Genomic DNA, 20,698 nt, shown 5'->3' on the forward strand with positions numbered 1-20,698 from the left:
CCACGCGTTTGGTGATGATAACAGGTATGAAAAAGATATGGCGTGATTTGTTTGAGTTTCTGTAAGCAGATCTTTTGCTCCAGTCAACCAAACAACAATCCAGCGGCAGCTGGCAGAGAAGCGAAGATGTATTATTTTGAGGAATACGGAGGTGCAGGACATTCGGATCCACAGAGCGCTGTTAGAGGTTTGTATATTTAGGCAGCATTGTTATGCACAATGTTAATTTGTTTTTGTATTGTTACTGTATTTGCCATACATCCGAGCCAAATGACAGACGATCGTGTTGAAACGCATCCCCACGTACGGCAGTGGTCACTGAGTTCGTATCAGATTGTGATCCATAACAGTTAGATGTGAATTTTCCCATGTTTTTATCTGGCTTCTAGTATAGTCTTAATCATATAACTAGTTATGTTAATTTTTTACCCATTATTTTGTATTTTAGAGGGAGCGGACGGGAAGGAGAAATGGAAATGAGGGGGGTTAGGGGAGTCCTGCTGACCCCGCCCATTTCTCTATCTCTCCCTCTCTGCCTCTGAGTCTGTCTCTCCCTGTCTCTCTCTCTGCCCCCCTATCCTAACCCTCCGCACCCCCTCGCTCTCACTCTCTTTCTGTCTCTGTCCCTCTCTCTCACTCTTTCTCTCACCCTCTCTTTCTTCCTCTCCACATCATTCTCTGAGTCTCTTGCTTATTATACACATATGTTTTACATTCATTCAGTTTTGTATTGCATTTGCTTTTTGTTTCCTGTTCTCATGTGTTACTCCTGCTGTTCTAACAGATGGTTCTAGTGATGCTGGACGTTGGGTAGAGGAAGAAGAAGCCTGAAAAATAACCAAAACAAAAGCTAAGTTGTATTGTTCCACAATTTTCAGATAAAGTCAGTCAGAACTACGATGCCTTACGGGAAACACTGTCTGCACCACCTCCACCTCCTTCTGCAGCTATATCCCCAGATATCAAACAGCGGCTGGCATCGTCAGTACATCCCAGAATACTGACATGGAGAGAAGGTCAACCACAGCTGTCAGGACAGCCATCTGGACCACCTTCAGCCCCATCAGCCTCTGCTGCACACACACTGAAATTACTGCTGGACAGAACTCAGGTACAGAACACATGCTTTGCTCTGTCATTGGTAAAGTTTTTAGTATAGCGCTTCTGTTTGTCAAACGCTTTTTGTTCTCAGCAAGATTGACATTAGAAATGTTTTTAGTTTACCGCTTCAGCTTGTCAAACTTAAAACAAAAAAGTTTGCAAAACATACTTAATACCAAGTATGTGTGCACATGTGTGTGGGTGTGTAAATTTATGTGTTGGAGGTTAGAAACAGAACATGTTATTTGTTAGTGTATAGGTGTAAATTAAATGTGTTCAGACTTCAAATGTGTGGTTTTTCGCTGTGCTTTTTTTTTTTTTTTTTTTTTTTTAACTATCACTATCTCAGTGTTGACCTGTTTTAAACTAATAGCCATGACCACTGACTATACTTTTCTGCTGTACAACAGGGAATCTCAAGCCAAGGGGCTGAGGTATCAGAACCGGTCACTCATACAACACCCACCCCGAAACCACAACGAGAGGCGCCCAGTGCAGAAGAAGTCAGTACTCTGCTACAGCAGCACATTGCCTACGCACAGCAGCTGGAATCTGAGAACAGATATGTCAAGGTAAGGAACTTAGCAACAGTGTGATTAGCTAACTTCATACAGACTTGGAAATGCTGCTGGCCTACAAAAGCTGTTTTTTTTTCTTTTTATTGACACCTTTCTGCCTATGAAATCACAATGAAATGAACTAAAACAAAACAGTCTTCTTTGACATTGGTGATTAGATTTGTTGACATCAGTGACCAGTGTTTTGTGTTGAAATCAGTTTTCATCCATGACCAGTCTTTTGTGCTGAACAACAACTATATTTATGAAAATGTTGAAAATGTGGTCTTGATTAAATTTAACATCTTTTTCCGTAAAGGGATATATATATATATATATATATCAGGGTTAGCCGTGACTGGTTGGGTTTTTTTTGTTGTTGTTTTTTTAATTAGATTTTTTTTAACCAGTGAGGAAATCCTTCTTGCATTATGCCCCAGGTTATGGTTTTGAATGTACTGTCAGAAAGTGAAGGGCTGTGGTTCTGGATGACAGGAGGAGCTAGCCGTGCTACGTCTGAAGTTGTCGGAACTGGTGGATGAGAACAAGCGACTGCACACAGAGCTGAAGACCACTGTGGTTCACGAGATCCTGCGGGAAGGAGGGGACACTGTCAAGGTGATTTGTGGCTTATGCTCATGTAAAATGCTATAGGAGGCACTGTGGACTTCTGATCCAGTGTTCATTCGTGATTATGGTTCAAGGCCTCCTTTCGGCATGATGTTGAGTCCTTGCGAAAGGCATCTTACTCCAAGTGTCCTCACTCTACCCAGGTTTGAATGGGTAGCTGACTTCTGTTGGGAAAGGTTAAAATGGTTGAAAGAGAGGATAGGGCCCTGCCTTTCAATGCCACAGTAGATACATGAATTTACTGCCTGATGGCTGTATAAGGCTATGGAACCTTTCAACTTTCTAAAATGCTGTCTGTCCTGAGAGGATTTGTCTCTTAAAGACAGAACTGTAAAATTTCTTGATCAGTGTATGTGATCTGTGTATGTCTGTTTGTTGTGGTCTTTTAATTTAATGCCATGCACGGATAAGGGAAGAATGCTGTCAGGGCAATCTGTAGATATAATTTAGATATCACTTCAGTCAGAATGTTTGGGTCATTTCACAGAACATTAGAGAATCATTTGTGTGTGTGTGTGTGTGTGTGTGTGTGTGTGTGTGTGTGTGTGTGTGTGTGTGTGTGTGTGTTCTTATGAATGTATATGCATTTGATAGCCAGTGTGTGAACCTGAATTAAAAATGTATGCTTTCTCATTTTCTGTGAAATAAGTTTCACCATGGCTTTACATTCTCATTTTCTTGACAGTAATCAGTGACCTCACCCCACCCCCCACTTCAAGCCCATCCCTTTATTATAGTTTGTAGCATAAGGTACATGTATGCGCACAATATGAATTTAGGAAGTTCTTTTTTTCCCCCTTTTATTATTCATGCATTACTGTCTTTATTATGTGTACATGTCTCATACTTTTCCCCTAGTCATACGAGTGAATGGGATTGTTTTCCTAGTTATTATTATTATTATTATTATTATTATTATTATTATATTTATATAGCGCTGAATCCTGTGCAGAGACAAATCAAAGCGCTTTCGCACCAGTCATTCAAACGCATGCATAACTCTAAAACTGGAGAAAAACAAAACAACCCCCCCCCTCACCCCCTCACGCCCCCCAAAATAAAAATAAAAATGAAGAAAAGTTATACTTATGAACAGAATAAAGTTTAAATATGTTATGATTTATAAGAAATCTATATTGATTATGCATATTTCATATATATATATATATATATATCTAGAGAGAGAGAGTGAGTGAGTCAGAGAGAGAACTACATGAGGAAGTTGTTGTACAAGTCTGTCATGTCACAAGTTGTAAATTTGTTCTAGTTCATGGGGTCCATGGACGAAGGTCTATCAGAAACCTTGACAACTGCTATGAACAGGCATGACTACAAGCGATGGCAAGTCGAGCTGGTAATGTGAACATAGCTCTCTCTTCTCTTTTGCGGTCTTGGTCTTTCTGTGCCTTCCCTTTCTTTTTCTGTCAAGTTAATCCTGTCTTCATCTCTGTCTCTTTATGTGTGTTGTCATTGTCACTGTGTTTAAGCAATTAAACATCACTTCTAACTTTCTTCTCTCTCTACCCCCTTCCCCCCTCCCAGTCTTTGTCTCGCACATGCACATGCGTGCACATTCTCTCTAAAAATCATGTCTTTGTGTGTACAAATGTGGCTGTCTCACTTTCTCTTCCGGATTCTCAGTTTCTCCTCTCCACTTTATTGTCTGTTTCCATGTTTATATTTTCATTATATGAATGATATCTCGTTATCTGACAATACTACTTACTAGCTGTGTTGACCAATGAAATTTTACTTACTCATCATGATCATTTGCAAAATTCTGTATGTAAGTAGATTAGTGAAGACAGGTTTAAAAAGTTTATAAGGTATGGCTGTCATTACTATTGTGTGTGTGTATCACTGTATGTGCTTACAGTCTATTGTATTTAGTTTACAGATGGGTTTAATGTTAATGACTGATGGGTAATGGGGGGAAGGGACGTTACTGCCACCTCCAGAACAAAGACACATTAAGATGGGCGGCAAAAGAAAAAAAAAATTATTTTTTACTTATGTTCACCTTCACCTTCACCTCTCCCGTAGTCTGGGTTCAGACCGTTGGGGCACCGCTGCTGACCTGGCCACCACCCCTCTCCACTCTTCACGGTTTTCTGATTTCCTCAGGGCGTCACCGAGCGTCAAGCCTGTCCACCCCCGGATGTTGTCTTCCCATCTCTTCTTCTGCCGTCCTCTCCTTCTGCCTCCTTGTACGGTGCCTTGCAGGAACGTTTTGGCAAGACCAGATGATCGGGAGATGTGTCCATACCACCTAAGTTTGCGTTTTTTCACTATGAACAGAAGGTCTTCGTAGGGTCCAATACTTTGCTTGATTCTGTTCTTCACTTCCGTGTTAGTGATGTGGTCTCTGTAGGAGATGCCAAGTAGTCTACGAAAGCATCTCATCTCGACAGCTTGGATTCTTCTCTCGATGTCCGCAGTCAGGGTCCAAGTCTCGCAGGCGTAGAGCAATATTGATATAACCAGGGAACGCATCAGTCTGATTTTTGAGCTGAGAGCGATGTTTTTGTTGTTCCAGATGGTGTTCAGCTTGTTGAGTGCCATTGTTGTTTGGGCAATTCTCGAGAGTACTTCTGGTTTAGATCCTTCATCTGACACGATTGCTCCCAGATATTTGAAGCTGTGGACTGTTTTAAGCTTTTCGTCGTTGACTTTGATGTCAATGCTGATGCCGTTGGTGTTGTTAGTCATCAGTTTGGTTTTCTCCGCACTGATTTGCATTCCATACGATGTGGAGGCTTTGTCTAGATGTTTGACCAGGCTTGCCAGTTCTTCTTCTTTCCCAGCCAGTCCATCAATGTCGTCGGCAAAACGTAGGTTTGTGATTGTTCTGCCGCCTATGCTGACTGTTCCTACATGCTCTTCCAGTGCGTCAGTCATTATTCTTTCTAAGAAGATGTTGAAGAGTGTTGGGGAGAGTAGACAGCCTTGTCTCACTCCGACTGTGGTTCTGAACCAGTCCCCGATGCTATTGTTGAGGTAGACGGCGCTGGTGGCTTTGTCATAGAGGTGCTGTATCAGTCTGATCAGGTTGGCGTTGATGTTGTACAGATTCATGGTAGCCCACAAAGCTGCATGCCAGACCCTGTCAAATGCCTTCTTAAAATCAATGAAGACGTGGTAGAGGTCTTGTTGGTGTTGATGGTACCTCTCACATAGCAACCTCAAGTTGAAGATTTGTTCAGTTGTGCTCCTTCCTGGTCTGAAACCTGCCTGTTCTTCAGCAATGATGTTTTCTGCTTGTGGTTTCAGTCTGTTAAGCAGGATCTTCAACATGACTTTGCTGGGATGACTAATCAGGCTGATGGTGCGGTAGTTTTGACACTGCTGGAGATTGCCCTTTTTGGGGAGGGTGATGATCAGTGATTGTGTCCACGGTGTGGGCCATTCCCCTGTTTGCCAGATCTTGTTGCAGATTTTCAGTAGCACATCTATCATAACTTCACCCCCTGCTTGGACCAGTTCTGATGGGATGTTGTCCACTCCTGCCGATTTCCCTTTTTTCAGCGATGCTATTGCTGCCTCTATTTCTTCACGGAGTATGGGGTGATTACTGTTATCAGTGGCTGGTGGAACATTCAGTATTGCTGGATCACCTGTGGTCTGTATGTTGTATAGCTCTGAGCAGTATTCTGTCCATCGCTTTAGGATGTCTTGTTCTTCTGTTAGACATTTTCCATCCTTGGTCTGGATGTTGGACATAGTTCTACCTTGCCTTGTGTTGGTAAGTTCTTTCACAACTTGGTAGGCTTTCTTGCTGTTGTTTCTTGTCAGGTTTTCCTCTATGTCCTGGCATTTTCCTTCAATCCAATTCTCCCTTGCCTTCTTCATGCTTCTCTTGATTTCGGTGTTAACTGCTTTGTACTGTTTTGCCCCTTCTTCTTCATTCTTTTTCTTTTTCAGGTCTCTACGTTTGTCACACAGCTGTAGGATGTCGTCCGTGACCCAGGGCTTCTTTTTGATGCGTTGTTTTCCAAGAGTTTTTACTTATGTGGCAGACTGTTATTCCACCACAGACATGATTGTTGTCATTTTGTGTGTTCCTTTTGTTAATGCGTCAGTGACTGGATAGTTATGCGTGCTTGTTTAGTGAATGCATATTGTGCATGCTTTTCAGGAACGTTTAAGTCGTCTTCATTCAACTAAGTGTGATCGGCTTGAAATGCAGTTGGAATATTCAAAGTAAGTCTTGTTGATCCTGCAATTTTTAAAATTCTTTTATTTGTGTGTGTGTGTGTGTGTGTGTGTGTGTTTTAAGTTTTCTGAAAGAAATTTTAGCATTTGGCATAACATGATTGAAATATTTTTCTCTTGGTGCAAATTGCACCAACTTTCCCAGTCTTTCATTTCTGAAAAGAAAAGCAGAAAAATGTATTTAAAGAAAACAACAACAAAAAAACAGTTGAGCAAGAGATGTTCAACTTTTTTGCATTAACATGATCTTTGGTCTGAATGAATAAGATTGATAAGTTCATTGACATCTTATGATTCTTTCAAAGCCTTATGTTTATGTGTTTTATTTTGTCACATAATGAGAGACAATAAATGTTTGTCTCACCTCTGAAAACAAATTAATACTATTTAAATGGGAAGATTGAAAACATCTGTATAAAAAAAGAAACCCACTTGTTGAATGTGTGAACATGGAGAATGCAGAACTTATGATGATTTTTATTCATTCATTAGAAAAATAAAATAGAATTAATTTCCCCTGTTGCAGATCGGAAGTGACACGGCTGGAGCAGGTGGTTGAGGATCTCAAATCTCAGCTCCGCATGCAGGACTCTGTCCCAACGCATGATGACGCTGGTGACTTTGTCTTCTCCGCCTCAGCTAGAACAAGTCTGCAGAATACCATCGATAAGATAAGCAAGTGAGTGTACGGTCTTTGTCTGTTGTTAGAATGATTACGTTTTCATGTTCTCCTGTCTTGTTTAAGGCTTTTGTGATAGGGAGAAGTAGGCTTAGAATAATTGTTTAAACTATAACGATAAAATCATCCTCGCCTCCTTTTACTGATTAATACTCACAGTCTTTTGAAGCTTTTCTTTTACCGCCACTGTCATTCCAGCTAACACAGTCCCAGAAGACAGACCTATGGTCTGAAACGTTGGATACATTTTATCAAAACCGAGTCTTATTTTACAACCCGCAGTTTTTATAATCTTTCTCTATTTGGTATTTAAACTACATTTACAAACATCAGTTGGTTCTAGATGAGACAGTTTTGGATAAACACATCTTTCATGTATATTTGTTTCTGAGTGTGACATTTTAAGAGCCTGTATTTTAGTGACACTGCTTTATTATGAATGGATTATTTCATTGGAATGGAAACTAATGTTCATTATCTGTCGCAGGGAGAGAGATGATATGTGTGAGCGAGTGGCCGGGCTGACAGCTCAGAACCAGGTGTTGTGTCAAAGGGAAGAGGAACTTTATCAGCAAGTGAAACGCAGCATCGCTTTGGTAGAGCAGGCCCAGTTGGAACAGACCGAAGTAAGTACATCTGCTCTGCATAAGTAATAGGGGAAAGGAAATAAGTACACATCATTAAGTATATGCATCCAACGTCTTTGCATACAGGTACAGCTGCACTGCAGAAGTAACAGGGGAATGAAAATAAGTACACAGCATTTATTAGATATATAGCCAGCGTCTTTGCAATGAGATACAACTGCACGGCAGGAGTAACAGGGGAATGGGAATAAGTATACATCGTCGAGTAAATATATCCAATGTGTGTGAATTCTAATCCTTTTTTTAATTTTTTTTTTTTTTAGTATTCCACCCACACACACTTTTTTTTTTCTTCTATGTAGTCGTGACATTTTCTTTTTTCCTGTAAACTGTTTGACATCTTTTTGTGCTTTTATGTGTGTGCGTGCAGGCAATGGTGCAGAAAGAACAGCTGGGAGATGAACTGGGTCGCATGAGGGAGAGGTTTGAGCAGCACGTCCGTGCCTCGCAGGCACAGACCCAGAAAGAAAGGGAAGCGGCACGCCAGGAAAACCAGTTCCTCATCGATGACTTGAACAAAAAGGTAGGGAAAATTAGCGTTCATGTGTGCGGTTTGCCATCATATTATACTGTACCATATCGATGACTTGAACAATAAGGTGGCAAAAATTAGCGTTCATGTATGTGGTTTGCCATCATATTATAATGTACCATATCAATGACTTGAACAAAAAGGTAGGAAAAATTAGCGTTCATGTGTGCCATTTGCCATCATGTTATACTGTACCATATCGATGACTTGTAACAAAAAAGGTGGGAAATGTTAGCATTCATGTGTGTGGTTTGCCATCATATCATTCTGTACCGAATCAGTGACTTGTAACAAAAAAGGTAGGAAATGTTAGCATTCATGTGTGTCATTTGCCATCATGTTATGCTGTACCATATTGATGACTTGAACAAAAAAAGTAGGGAATGTTAGTGTTCATGTGTGTGGTTTGCCATCATATGCTGTACCGTATCAATGACTTGTAACAAAAAAGTAGGTAATGTTAGTGTTCATGTGTGTGTCATTTGACATCATATACTGTACCGTATTGATGACTTGATCCAAAAGGTTGGAAATGTTAGCGTTCATGTGTGTCATTTGCCATCATATTACACTGTACTATATCAGTGACTTGAACAAAAAGGTAGGAAATATCAGCGTTTGTGTGTGTAATTTGCCATCACATTGTACTGTGCCATATTGATGACTTTGAAAAAAGGTAGGAAAATTACTGCTCATTTGTGTCATTTACTATCTTAAACTGCACCATATCAATGACTTGACCAAAAAGGTCGGAAAATTGGGGTTCATGTGTGTCATTTGCCATCATATATTGTACCATATCAATGACTTGACCAAAAAGGTTAGAAAATTGGGGTTCATGTGTGTCATTTGCCATCATATATTGTACAATATCGATGACTTAAGGAAAAGGTAGGAAAATTAGCATTCAGGTGTGTCATTTGCTGTCATATAGTTAACCATATTGATGACTTGAACAGAAAGAGAAAGGTAGGGAAATTAGTGCTGATGTGTGTCATTTGCCATCTTGTAGTTTACCATATTGATGACTTGAACAGAAAGGTAGGAAAATTAGTACTCGTGTGTGTCGGTTGCTATCACAATACTGTACCACATTGGAACAAGAAGGTTGGAACGATAGCATTCATATTATGTGTGTTTGTTGAGAGTAGAGGGAGATGGGTTAGGGATGGAAGACAGAGGGAAATTTTGCTTTTTGAATGATGAGTCTGAAAATGTAATAATGAAACTTTTCTTTTTTTCTTAACAGTTGACTGATCAGACATCTCAGTACGCAGTCATCTCAGAGAAGCTGGAGAAAGAGGTACGAGAAAAGGCAGAGCTGTCTGCCCAGCTGTTGGAACTGAAAGGGCAGCTGAGAGCCTGCGACAGAGAGGTCACCATTGTGAGTAGTCTTTGTTGCAGTCTCTCTTCTTTTAAGAATCTAATGTATTTGCAGAAGCCCAGTATTATGCAATACTTGCCATAAATAAAAAGGTTCAGCTGTTACTTTGTCAACATAGAACAGTACCACTATGTTGTATCAGTTGTTGGAAACTTAACTGTCAATTGATTTAGCTGATAACCTGCTGTGATGAACGGTGATCTATATTTGGTTTTAATCTTCAGTTCGTAGGAAACAGTGGTGTTTAGGTGCATGAAATCTTTGATAAGGAGTTTTAAAATCAGCTTAGAGTGAGTGTTCAGTGCTGTTGCTGTTATATGTTGTATCCAAGGATACTATGCAGTACTTAAAGGGAAAATGGTGTCAAATGGCAGTATTAAAAAAATGAAGAAGAAGAAGGAAAAAAAAGATTCAGAAGAATCAGGTATATGTTTAAACACAAGTGTGAAATAGATACCATTGTCTGTGATCATTCATAATTTTTCTTCTAAATGCTGGTTGTATTGCATGATACACATAAATCAACATACTGTGTGTGTGTGTGTGTGTGTGTGTGTGTGTGTGTGTGTGTGTGTGTGAAAGATCAGTAACATAATGCACAAGATAAGAAAATAAAAAATGGCTAAAAAAAAATATAAAAGAATAAAAAAGTGAAATATTTATCTGCTGCTGTTGATGGTTTTCACTTCTAGAAAAATAGTGTTCATACCAAGCACATGTGGCCTGATGCTTCAGTGGTTTACTTTTAGAAGAACAATGTGATTCTCACAGCAGTGTAGAATATTCTGGTCTGATGCCTCAGTATTTCACTTCTAGAAGGGTAATACCAGCTGTACAGTGGGTTCAGAATGTTATGGTCTGAAGTGTTTCACTTTTAGAAGGGTTACACGAGTTTTACATGACTTTCTGGTATGATGCTCATGTGTTTCACTTTAGAAGGATAATGTGCAAGTTTCAGTGAAGGTGTAGAATGTTCTGGCATGATGCTTATGTGTTTCACTTTTAGATTGTTAATTTGAGTTTAATGTGAGTTAAATTTCTTCAAAACGGAACAGAGTCTCTGTGGGCTTTTCCAAATACACTAGACTGAGGAACATGTTAGACGCCACGTTCCTGAGATCTTTTCCCACCCCTCTTGCGGCCAGTCAGTGGCAGCCTGTGTTTGTGTATGTGTGTGTTTGTGTGTACGCGTGCATGTGTGTGTGTCTGTGTGTTTGTGTGTGTGTGTATGAGTGAGCGAGTGTGTAAGTGTACACATGTCAGGAGAGCTCTGTGCATGTGCATGCATGTATGTGTGTGTATGTGTGTGTGTGTAGGCTGTATGTTTTACATTTATTTGTTTATTTGTTTGTTTATCATCTTTTTATTTTATTTTTATTCATTGTTATGAATATGATTGTTATTATTATCATGATTATTATTATCTTTCTTTTTCTTTTTTCTCCTTTAAAAATTTTTTTTTTTTTTTTAGGTATTCATTTACCTTTTTTTCTTCTTTTCTGTTTTTTTTTTTTTTTCTCAAGTCCTGAGTAAAGGCGTTCGGTTACGCTGCTGGTCAGGCATCTGCTTGGCAGATGTGGTGTAGTGTATATGGATTTGTCCCAATGCAGTGACACCTCCTTGAGCTACTGATACTGATACTAATATGAATTTTACTGCAGTGGTTTGCAACAGTGGGTCACAGTATAGGCTAAATTAAATAAAATGAAAGGAACATAATTTCCTTCTTATGCGGATGTGACGCAACAGCCGAGTGGTTAAAGCGTTGGACTTTCAATCTGAGGGTCCCGGGTTCAAAATCCCGGTGACGGCGCATGGTGGGTAAAGGGTGGAGATTTTTTTCTGATCTCCCAGGTCAACATATGTGCAGACCTGCTAGTGCCTGAACCCCCTTTCGTGTGTATATTACGCATGCAGAAGATCAAATACGCATGTTAAAGATCCTGTGATCCATGTTAGCATTTGGTGGGTGTTGGAAACAAGAATATACCCAGCATGCACACCCCCGAAAACGGAGTATGGCTGCCTACATGGCGGGGTAAATAAACAAAACAGTCATACACGTAAAATGTTACATGTCTGTCTGAATGTATATGTGTGAGTGCCTGAAAACTGATTGAATGACACAGGAAACAAGTGATGAGCACCCAGTGGCAGCCGTCAGTCGGCTCTACCCAGGTAGGCAGCCTGTTGTGCAAATGACCCCGTGTTTGTAAAGCGCTTAGAGCTTGGTCTCCAATCAAGAATAGGCGTTATATAAGTATCAATATCAATCAGTGAATGTGGTACGTTCTGGCTTGATGCTGTGTTGTTGGTGCAGGCGGCAGAGAACTACAGGGCCCACTCCACGAGCGCCACACTACAGAGGAGCTCTGCAACACAAGAGGCAGGCAGGCTGAGGACAGAGTACCAGCAGCTACAGAGAGAAAGAGACCAGGTGTGGATCTGGATTTTTTAAAAAAAAAAAATTTTTTTTTTATTTTTACTACTGACATACATTGAGCAGCCCACAGAAATTTCAAAATGACAAGACTGTTTTCTTGAGTTATAAATTGTCAGTTACTAGCTTTATATATTACCTCAGAATATTGTCTATGAAAAGCTTTTTATTTTACATCAGGACAATGTCAGTGAATAGCTTTGTATATTTCTTCACAGTTCATAATTGAAATGAAAGCTGAAACATGAGTAGCTTTATCTTACACAGCAAAAGAAAAGGAAAATGCTTTGTTTCATACAGCAAAAGAAAATTATGTTTATATTGCGTCACAAATGCATTTTAGCCTGGTTAATTTCAAGAGTGAAATTTAGACTCCTCTTGAAAAGTGTATCTGGCACTGATTTTTTTATGGTGAAAAGTGTTTGTTTTTTTTCTGGGTGTGTACAGTTATGCAAAGTTTGACATCCACTGACGTGCCTCAAGATCTTAAGAAAATCTCTTCCATAGTAAATGGCTTGTTCATGGATTGATCTTTAAAAGTATTATGAGTGAAGGGTCTCTTTTTCAGGAACGAAAAATACTACAGACTGAATCAGCAGAGCTGAAAAGACGGTTACACAAGGCTGAGCATGACCTTCTGAATGCTAAGGAGGAATGTCTGCATCTCACAAACAACACTTCAGCATTAGAAAGAGAGGTATTGTTATACACTTGAACATTTTTTTTTTTTTTTTTCTAATTTTGGTTTATTTAGTAATTAGAATATATACATAAGAAACTTTTAAAAGCACTGTTTTTGTCAATGTGTGTGACATTGCTTTTCTATGATTATGATTTATTTATCCATCAAAATACAGAACCAGCATTTTGACTGGTACTCAACAGTTATATCATGGTACTCATCTTTCCTATTAAGTCTTGCACATTGTCCTTCCTGTACACAGGCTCATCCAATCACCTCTGTGTGAATAGAAGGATGAATGGACTGATAAACAGTAAAACATTTTGTAGCACAGTATTTGAGCAACAGGAGACAGCAGACAGGAACAGTGGCCCATAGCTGTAGGATTCTCCAGCTTAGGAACATTGTATTGTTCTACTGTTTGTCACAACAGATTTGTCTGTGTGGAATTCAGGCTGCTTTCTCCAGGGAGAGCTTGTTGCCACAGTGCAGGCCACTTTTTTTATTTTTTTTCCTTTTTCTGTCTGCAAGATAAGGTGGCAGAATGGTTATCTGTCAATACAGTGTCCCTAAGCATCTAGTCATTCAGATGAGACAATAAACTGAGGATCTGTTTGCAGCATGCTTCTGCGGCACTGAAAGAGAGCCCATGGTAACATAATTGTTGTCTTCTGATGAAACACTGTAGTTGAAATCCACTCTGATAGGTAAACAGATGTCTTTATATGCATGCACTCAAGGCCTGACTCAAGTGCAATGGGTTATTCTGCTGGCAGGTCAGGCATCTGCCTAACAGATGTGTTTGTTTGAACGCAGTGATGACACCTCCTTGAGAAACTGAAACTGAAGATAATAAGCATTGGATTATACTGCCAGCAGGTCAGGCATCTGCCTAACAGATGTGTTTGTTTGAACGCAGTGATGACACCTCCTTGAGAAACTGAAACTGAAGATAATAAGCATTGGATTATACTGCAGCAGGTCAGGCATCTGCCTAACAGATGTGTTTGTTTGAATGCAGTGATACCTCCTTGAGAAACTGAAACTGAAGATAAATGAGCATTTCGAAGGTTTGCATTTACAAAGTGGTTACCATGGTGACTCACTGTGTGTCCAGCTACACCTGGCCAAGCTGGCAAGGGAAGGGGTGGAGCGGGGACGTTCAGAGGACCTGAAGCTGATCTCTCGTCAGGCCAGTGACAGGGAGGAAAAGCTGAGGACTGCCATGGAGGATGCGGAAGATAAACACTGTGAGTTGGTCACATGGTTGGTGTTGATATTGCTGCTGTTTCTTTGTGCTGAGAAAATGTTGTTTTCTTCATCATTTTCTTTATTATGTTGAAGTTGCAGTGGGCTAATCAGTGTTAAAGTTCTGGTGAACTGATCTGTTGATATATCACTTTAAAAAACAAGAACAACAACAATAACAACAACTAAAAAGCGTAAGTGTAAGGGCTGCACATTGAAAACCTAATTCTGGTGTACTGATCAATTGATGAATGATTCAAAAACCAGTCCATATTGGAGCTGCGTATCGTATGCATGTATCATTATATTTTTTATATTATGTCTGTAGCTGAATAAAGACATTGAAAAAGAAAAGAAATAAGTGAAGAAATAAATAGATAAATCTCCTTGATAAGTGTAATAGGTGATTTAAAAAAAAAAAAAATTAACAGAAATGTGTTTCATGAGGGTTATTGATGGTTTTATGTTTTACAAAATACTGTGTTGTGTGTTTGTTTTTGTAATCACTATAGAAACTCACCTGATGAAAACTTATGTTTAAAAAAAAAATATATTGTATAAATATTGAAGGTGAAATTTACCAGATAAAACTTCTATTTATTGCTGTCTCATGTTTTACACATGCATATGCACAGTCATACACACACACACACACTCTCTTTAAGCACAGCAAACACACCACATCAAAATTCAGTTACAATGGAACAAATTCATGATAATTTGTTATGTTTTTGAACCACAGCTCAGCAAGTCCATGAGATGGACACCATGCTGCATCGTCAGAACAAACTGATCCTGAAGTTACGAGAAGAATGCAAGAGACAAGCTGTGCAAATTGATAAAATCACCAAAAAATACAGGTGTGATCATGAATGTTTATTTAAGTTATGGAGCATTTAGATATTTTAAAGTTTATTTTGATATAAAAGGGAAATTCAGCTAGTTGAATGTAAGATTTTGGCTTTTTGATGTGTGTGCATCGTAATGATCATTTGGTATATCCGTTCTGAGTGTTGTTGTTTTTTTTACTTTGTGGTTTGTTTTCTTTTTCTCTGTCCTGATGCTTGCATTATGCTGCTGTGATGAATAGTCTTTTCTGATTTGTGTATGTTGCTGTTTTAATTAACTGAAATAAAGTGACATTGCATTCAAATCATTGGCAACTGTGGAAACCACTATTGAGAACCAGTCAGTAGTTTTGCTCCTGATGTAAAATTGAATTTTTGTGTCAGAATCAATAGTAAGCAGTCATCATCTGTCTCTGTTATGGAGTAACTAGTGATTTGTAGTTAAATTATCTTAATGCTGACAGATGATTGCTCAAGACAGCACCTTGGTGGATGAAACTAGAAAGGTCCACTATAGATGAAGACTGTATATATATGTTGTCTGGCTGAAGTGATACCAGATAACTGCCACTCACGCATACATGCATTTTGAAAGGCTTTATTTTTCATGTTGTTACAAAATGATTAGCATTTAGCAGTATGTATGTCTAATGCACAGGTCCCAAAACACCAAGCTGACAAATGAGGCTGACTCTACAAAGCAGCGTCTGGAGAGAACTTTGGCCCGCCTGACAATGCTGGAAGAACAGACAGACCAACATGGACGTGTCCACAACAAGATGGCTGCTCGGCTCAAGGCCATGGATGAACATGCACAGAACCAGGCCACTCAGGTAGAACTGCTTTTTAGTGTGTGTGTGTGTGTGTGTGTTTTGTTTTTTTGTGCTCTCATGTGTGTTAACAAATACACCTTTACGATATTATTTGGAATGATGTATGTAAGCATTGGTAACAACCTCCACCCCCACAATGCAGCTGTATTTTCAGTATTGTTGTTCAGCAGAAATCACATATGAGCCATGGCAGCATCACCACTTGTTCTGTTTCTTTCTGTGACAAGGAACAAGTCTATGTTTCTCTGTGTTTGAATGTTCATATGTGTATTTCTGTCTCTTGTGTGATTAGAGTGTGTGTTTACAGATTAGGCAATCCATAATTTGTTTTTGCATAGAGCCACCTGTGCACCTGTGGTATGACTTGACATGATTCACCAGCATGGGAATGTGAAAAAGCTATTGGCACATTTGTGAAAAACTTATCAGAGTCATTTCTTGGCTGTTTGCAGATCAGTTTTCCTATAACTTTGCCTGACAATAGTGTCTGTAAAATGCCTCAAAGTCCTACCAGTCTAAGACAGTTCCAAACAGATTTCCTTCGACACTCTTTGTAAATAGCAGGCTGAACAAGAACAATTAAAACAAGAGTGTTAAAAGGTACCTGTCACTTCTCCCCATGGCAAGAATCATCATCATGATGTCTTTTCACTCATGTATTTTCCAAACAGCTAAAAGTGGTTTGATTACACATACTTAACTGTGACCCACTAGTGCAGACTCTGGCAGGGGTCTGACATTCCTGTCCTGTGCAAACTACTATCCGCCTATGCGGAGAAAACCAAAGTAGCTGCAGCCGATAACCTCCCGGAAGTAGGTAACCTCCCCTTTGTCCCCCTGACTAGCACCCTCTTTTTCCGGCAGCCATTATGACTCCTGTTCCTGTGCTCTTCATACGGCTAAGTTTTTTTTTCCCTATTTTCTGTCTGTCGATTCTCTGGCGTTCTTGTTTTTTGTCAAATTACAAAGTGGATTTGGGGGATATGTGCAAAAGAAAAAGTACTTTATTTTACAGATTATTGAGATCCTGGCCATCAACAGTCGTCTAACACGTGACCGACAGTTACTGGCAAAGGAAGTGGAGTTCTTGCGCAACCAGCTCAGCCGCATCAACACAACAGAGGTCATTCGTCTCAACTCATCATCCAAACCCTTGGTGGATGATATACTCAATGCTCTCACCAAAGAAGAGAGAGATGGCAGTCCTCTGATTCCTGCTCTAAAATTGAGAGAGCTGACAAAAACACCGGCAGAGCTTGAAGATGACACTGAGGCCAAGGAAGACTTGGAAGAGGATGCATAAAAAAAATGACCTTGAAACAAAAGCTGCTTTGTTTGGTAGAGGACAGAATCTGAAACTGACTGCAAACATTTCTAAAAGCATTGTGCGAAAAAAAACACAGGCACACACCACAAAATATAAAGCATCACTTTTTGATTAATGAACAGTGCAGATAAAAACAGATTTTCAGCAAAAAGTCAATGTCGTCTTTAACCAGAAACATTAGCAAGATGCAGAAAGAAAATATCTTAACAGTTACCATGGTACCTGGTAAACTGTTATGAGAATGACATATTATAAGTCCACCCACAGTTTACCAGGTGATGTACTAACTGAATAAATTAAATTGTTTCTTTTGTGTCTTGTTAGTGTTTCTGTTTGGAGATTATTTTATAAACTGAAATGTCACATGTCTGTTCTGTATTATCCATTAAAAATCATCACTTTACACTGTGTGGAGTGTGTATGTGTTGAATGCTTAGAAATGTTAAAATAATTAAAGTATGTTGAAGATGTTATGTTGCTTTTAAAAGAGGCATTGAGAGGAAGGCAGAATTTTGGTAATTTAGTTATTTATTAAAATGAGAGTAAATGGGCATTTGCCCAGAAACATTTAAGTTTTTTCTGACTCTACCATTCAGCTCGGAAATTTTGATCCATTGGAGTTGAGGTGTTTGTTGTTTTTTTTCGTCAAATAAATTTCTGCCTTTACACTTCCACCCAGAAAGTCAGTTATAAATAATAAAGTTGTCAAGAGGTGTACAGGAAATATATAACTAGTTTCATTTTACAGCAGCTGTATTGTAGTATGTATAAAATAGTTGCAGATACTGAATGAGCAAATGTATATCTAAAGACCAAGCAAGAAAAGTTAAATGTGATAAATCACTCATTTTGCCTGTGATATGGTGAGTTTTTCTTTTTTTTTTTTTTTTTTTTTTTTTTTTTTTAAGGAATGGATGTATTTTATGTGTTTTTATTTTCTTTTGTGATTATTTATTTGTGTCTTTTTTGGAATTTCACATGTAGATATCTGCAAAAAGATCATGTACAGATTGTGCTAAAATGTCATGTCATGTATGCTGGAAATCAGACCACTATTAAATACTTTTCAATGTCTATCTTCTCTTCTTCTTGTTGCTGGTGGTGGTGTTGTTGTTGTGTGTGTGTGTTTTTTAACATACCTGACATTTATTGTTGTGTAATTGTTTCATAACTAGACTTTTCTCTATATTCTGGCATTAGAACAGTGTGCACATGATGAATAGGAAGTGTGCGTTAACTTGTATTACTGCTAATTATAGCCATCTTAGGGTGTCCCTATAAGGTATTAACAAGGTTTTTTTGCTCCTGTCACCCAGAAAAGGATTCATAGCCTTAATGAAGGAGTCTATACCTTCTGTTTCAGAGTGAGTTCAGATTTTTGGTATGTGGTTAGATTTGAGATACCTGCAGCTAACTTGAACTTAGTAGCAAAACATTTTTTTAATTACACATACTCTGATGTAGGTAGTGAACTGCCTATACAAAGAAGCATTCAGATGGAACTGTTGTGTTTCTAGACAGATTGAAATGTGCATGCGGACAAGGTATATGTTATTTAACCTTTCACACACACACACACACACACACACCATGTCTTGCAGAGTCATGTTTGCAGTTCATATACCTGCTATGCTTCGTACATGCACAGCAGCAGAGTAACAGAGAGTCAGACAAATGTAATAGAACAACCTACAAACAGAAAGCCCACTCCAGCTGCCATGAAGTTAATCAACATTTTCTGTAAGCTTTTCTTGTGCTAAGACTTCTGTTCTCATGTGAAGAGAGCAAGGTAACATCACTCAGACAGCACTTCACTGGACACCAGACAGTAGGCGCAAGAGAGGGAGGTTAAGGAACACCTGGTGCAGAACCTTCGAAGAACTCAAGACCCTGAAGCATACCTGGTATACCATTCAGAGACTGGACCAAAGCAGACAACAGTGGCAGTACTTTGATGGTGTAATGGGCAGTGAGCATCCACATTTTCCCTAAGTCCACAATCTCAATGCACAGCACATGGCCCTATCATCCTGAGCATGTTGGCAGAGTCTGGAGCAAAACATTTCAGAAGCTAACTAAAATGCAACACAAAAATATCAGAAAAACAAAGTACATTTAGTTATATTACTGTTGTACACAGAAGCCTGAAATTTACATCCATGCAGTCCGTGCTGTTGGGAAATACATCAGAACACACACACGCACACGTACATGAAAAAATACAGATTTGTTCCAGATTTACATGCATGGATTGTACAACTAACCTACAAAAAAAATATTCCCACCGCAACTTCCATCCCTCTCTCCTGGCCCCACCCAGAACAACTATTATTTTGGTATGTTTGCTGATTCATGGGCAGAAACTAAATGCCATAGTAAATGTTAAAAGTGATGGATATTTTGACATTGGTTTAAACTGACGAATAAAACGATCTTGGTGTATTTCCTTGTTTTATGAACTTTCACCAACTGTGTGAAAACTGCATCAGTATCAGTAGCTGCATGCAGTGATGCACACTTGCAAGTCCAAGAACATATCCAAGTCAGAAGTGACTTTGGTCAAAGGTCACACAAGACATGCTGTTTATAGCTATCTTTCAAAGCAAGCTTGTCTAGATATCAAAGTCTCACTGCAGATATTGGCATTAATCTCTTTGCCCATGCAAATTGTAATTTCTGATATGTTGGGGGCCATTTTTATTTAAGATTAACAATTGATACAGAAAACCTTATCAAAATATTATATTGAAATTACTCAAGGTCAGTCATGAGTGTTCCAACACAGTTGTGTTTTTTTGTTTTGTTTTTCTTGTGAACCCGAGTTTTGTGAAATGTAATGATATACACAGATGAAGTGGTGTTGCAAGGTGGATCGAACAGACAGATAGATCTTGCAGTCAAACCCCACCAGATCAAGGCATATCACTATGTGATGTTTCAGCCCCTGACCATTTCTTCATCAGTGCTGAGCAACGTGAAGAGGACTGGGACCATCTTTAGTTATGTTTTTAAACAATGTCGCTCAAATCTCCTTAAAAAAAAAAGAAAAGAAAAAAAGACCCGTACGTGTTGTCCTCAATTTTTCATCTTTTTTTCTTCTCATGCATGTGTTTACTTCGAGGGAATGATAATCAAGTCCCACGGACAGTAGGCTAGGCCTACAATATATGATACGTACGTGACTCAAAATATTAAATCTTGGTGTATTTATTTGTACCACAAGAAAGAGAGCTTGATCAACTCATGGTATTACTCCGACTGAGAATCAAGTTCTAGATCTAAATTAAAATTTAACAAAAAAAATTCTTTATTCTGTCACTTCCATTGTCATCTGTTTGCCAAACAAATTCCCAATATCCTCAGCCGATACTTTGTGTATGTGTGTGTGATGCGGAATAAGCAGGGTGCATTTATTTGGCTTTTCGGAATGCAGACTTTGGCCAACAGAGGGCGTTTTGCATCAGATCGAGCAGACGATCACAGCTGACGTGTCGCTGTGGGGGAGGGATTGGGGTCGTGCTGGTCACCGCTGTCTTCCTGTTGACAGGCAGTTTAGGGCTTCTTTTTACTAAAGGTTG

At 39.1% G+C, this 20,698-nt stretch overlaps 1 protein-coding gene across 1 annotated transcript; it reads left to right on the top strand.

Annotated features, from left to right (window-relative positions):
- Positions 1-71: 71 nt before the first annotated feature.
- Positions 72-18,181, top strand: LOC143281544 (serologically defined colon cancer antigen 8 homolog). Its single transcript, XM_076586764.1, has 16 exons — positions 72-187; positions 879-1,111; positions 1,512-1,673; positions 2,154-2,276; positions 3,556-3,642; positions 6,424-6,488; positions 7,027-7,179; positions 7,667-7,805; positions 8,197-8,349; positions 9,608-9,742; positions 12,063-12,179; positions 12,751-12,879; positions 13,982-14,114; positions 14,855-14,972; positions 15,619-15,793; positions 16,809-18,181. Exons 1-16 carry the CDS (start codon positions 127-129, stop codon positions 17,094-17,096), a joined length of 2,271 nt encoding a protein of 756 aa, XP_076442879.1. The 5' UTR covers positions 72-126; the 3' UTR covers positions 17,097-18,181.
- Positions 18,182-20,698: the final 2,517 nt, after the last annotated feature.

This window comes from Babylonia areolata, chromosome 4 (assembly GCF_041734735.1).
Source record: "Babylonia areolata isolate BAREFJ2019XMU chromosome 4, ASM4173473v1, whole genome shotgun sequence".
Classification (NCBI taxonomy): Eukaryota; Metazoa; Mollusca; class Gastropoda; order Neogastropoda; family Buccinidae; genus Babylonia; species Babylonia areolata.

Excerpts from the sequence above, each read along its gene's own strand:
- LOC143281544 (XM_076586764.1), top strand. The coding sequence starts at position 127 with ATGTATTATTTTGAGGAATACGGAGGTGCAGGACATTCGGATCCACAG. Across the intron at positions 1,112-1,511 it reads TACTGCTGGACAGAACTCAG|GGAATCTCAAGCCAAGGGGC; the intron begins GTACAGAACACA and ends GCTGTACAACAG. Across the intron at positions 6,489-7,026 it reads ATGCAGTTGGAATATTCAAA|ATCGGAAGTGACACGGCTGG; the intron begins GTAAGTCTTGTT and ends CCCCTGTTGCAG.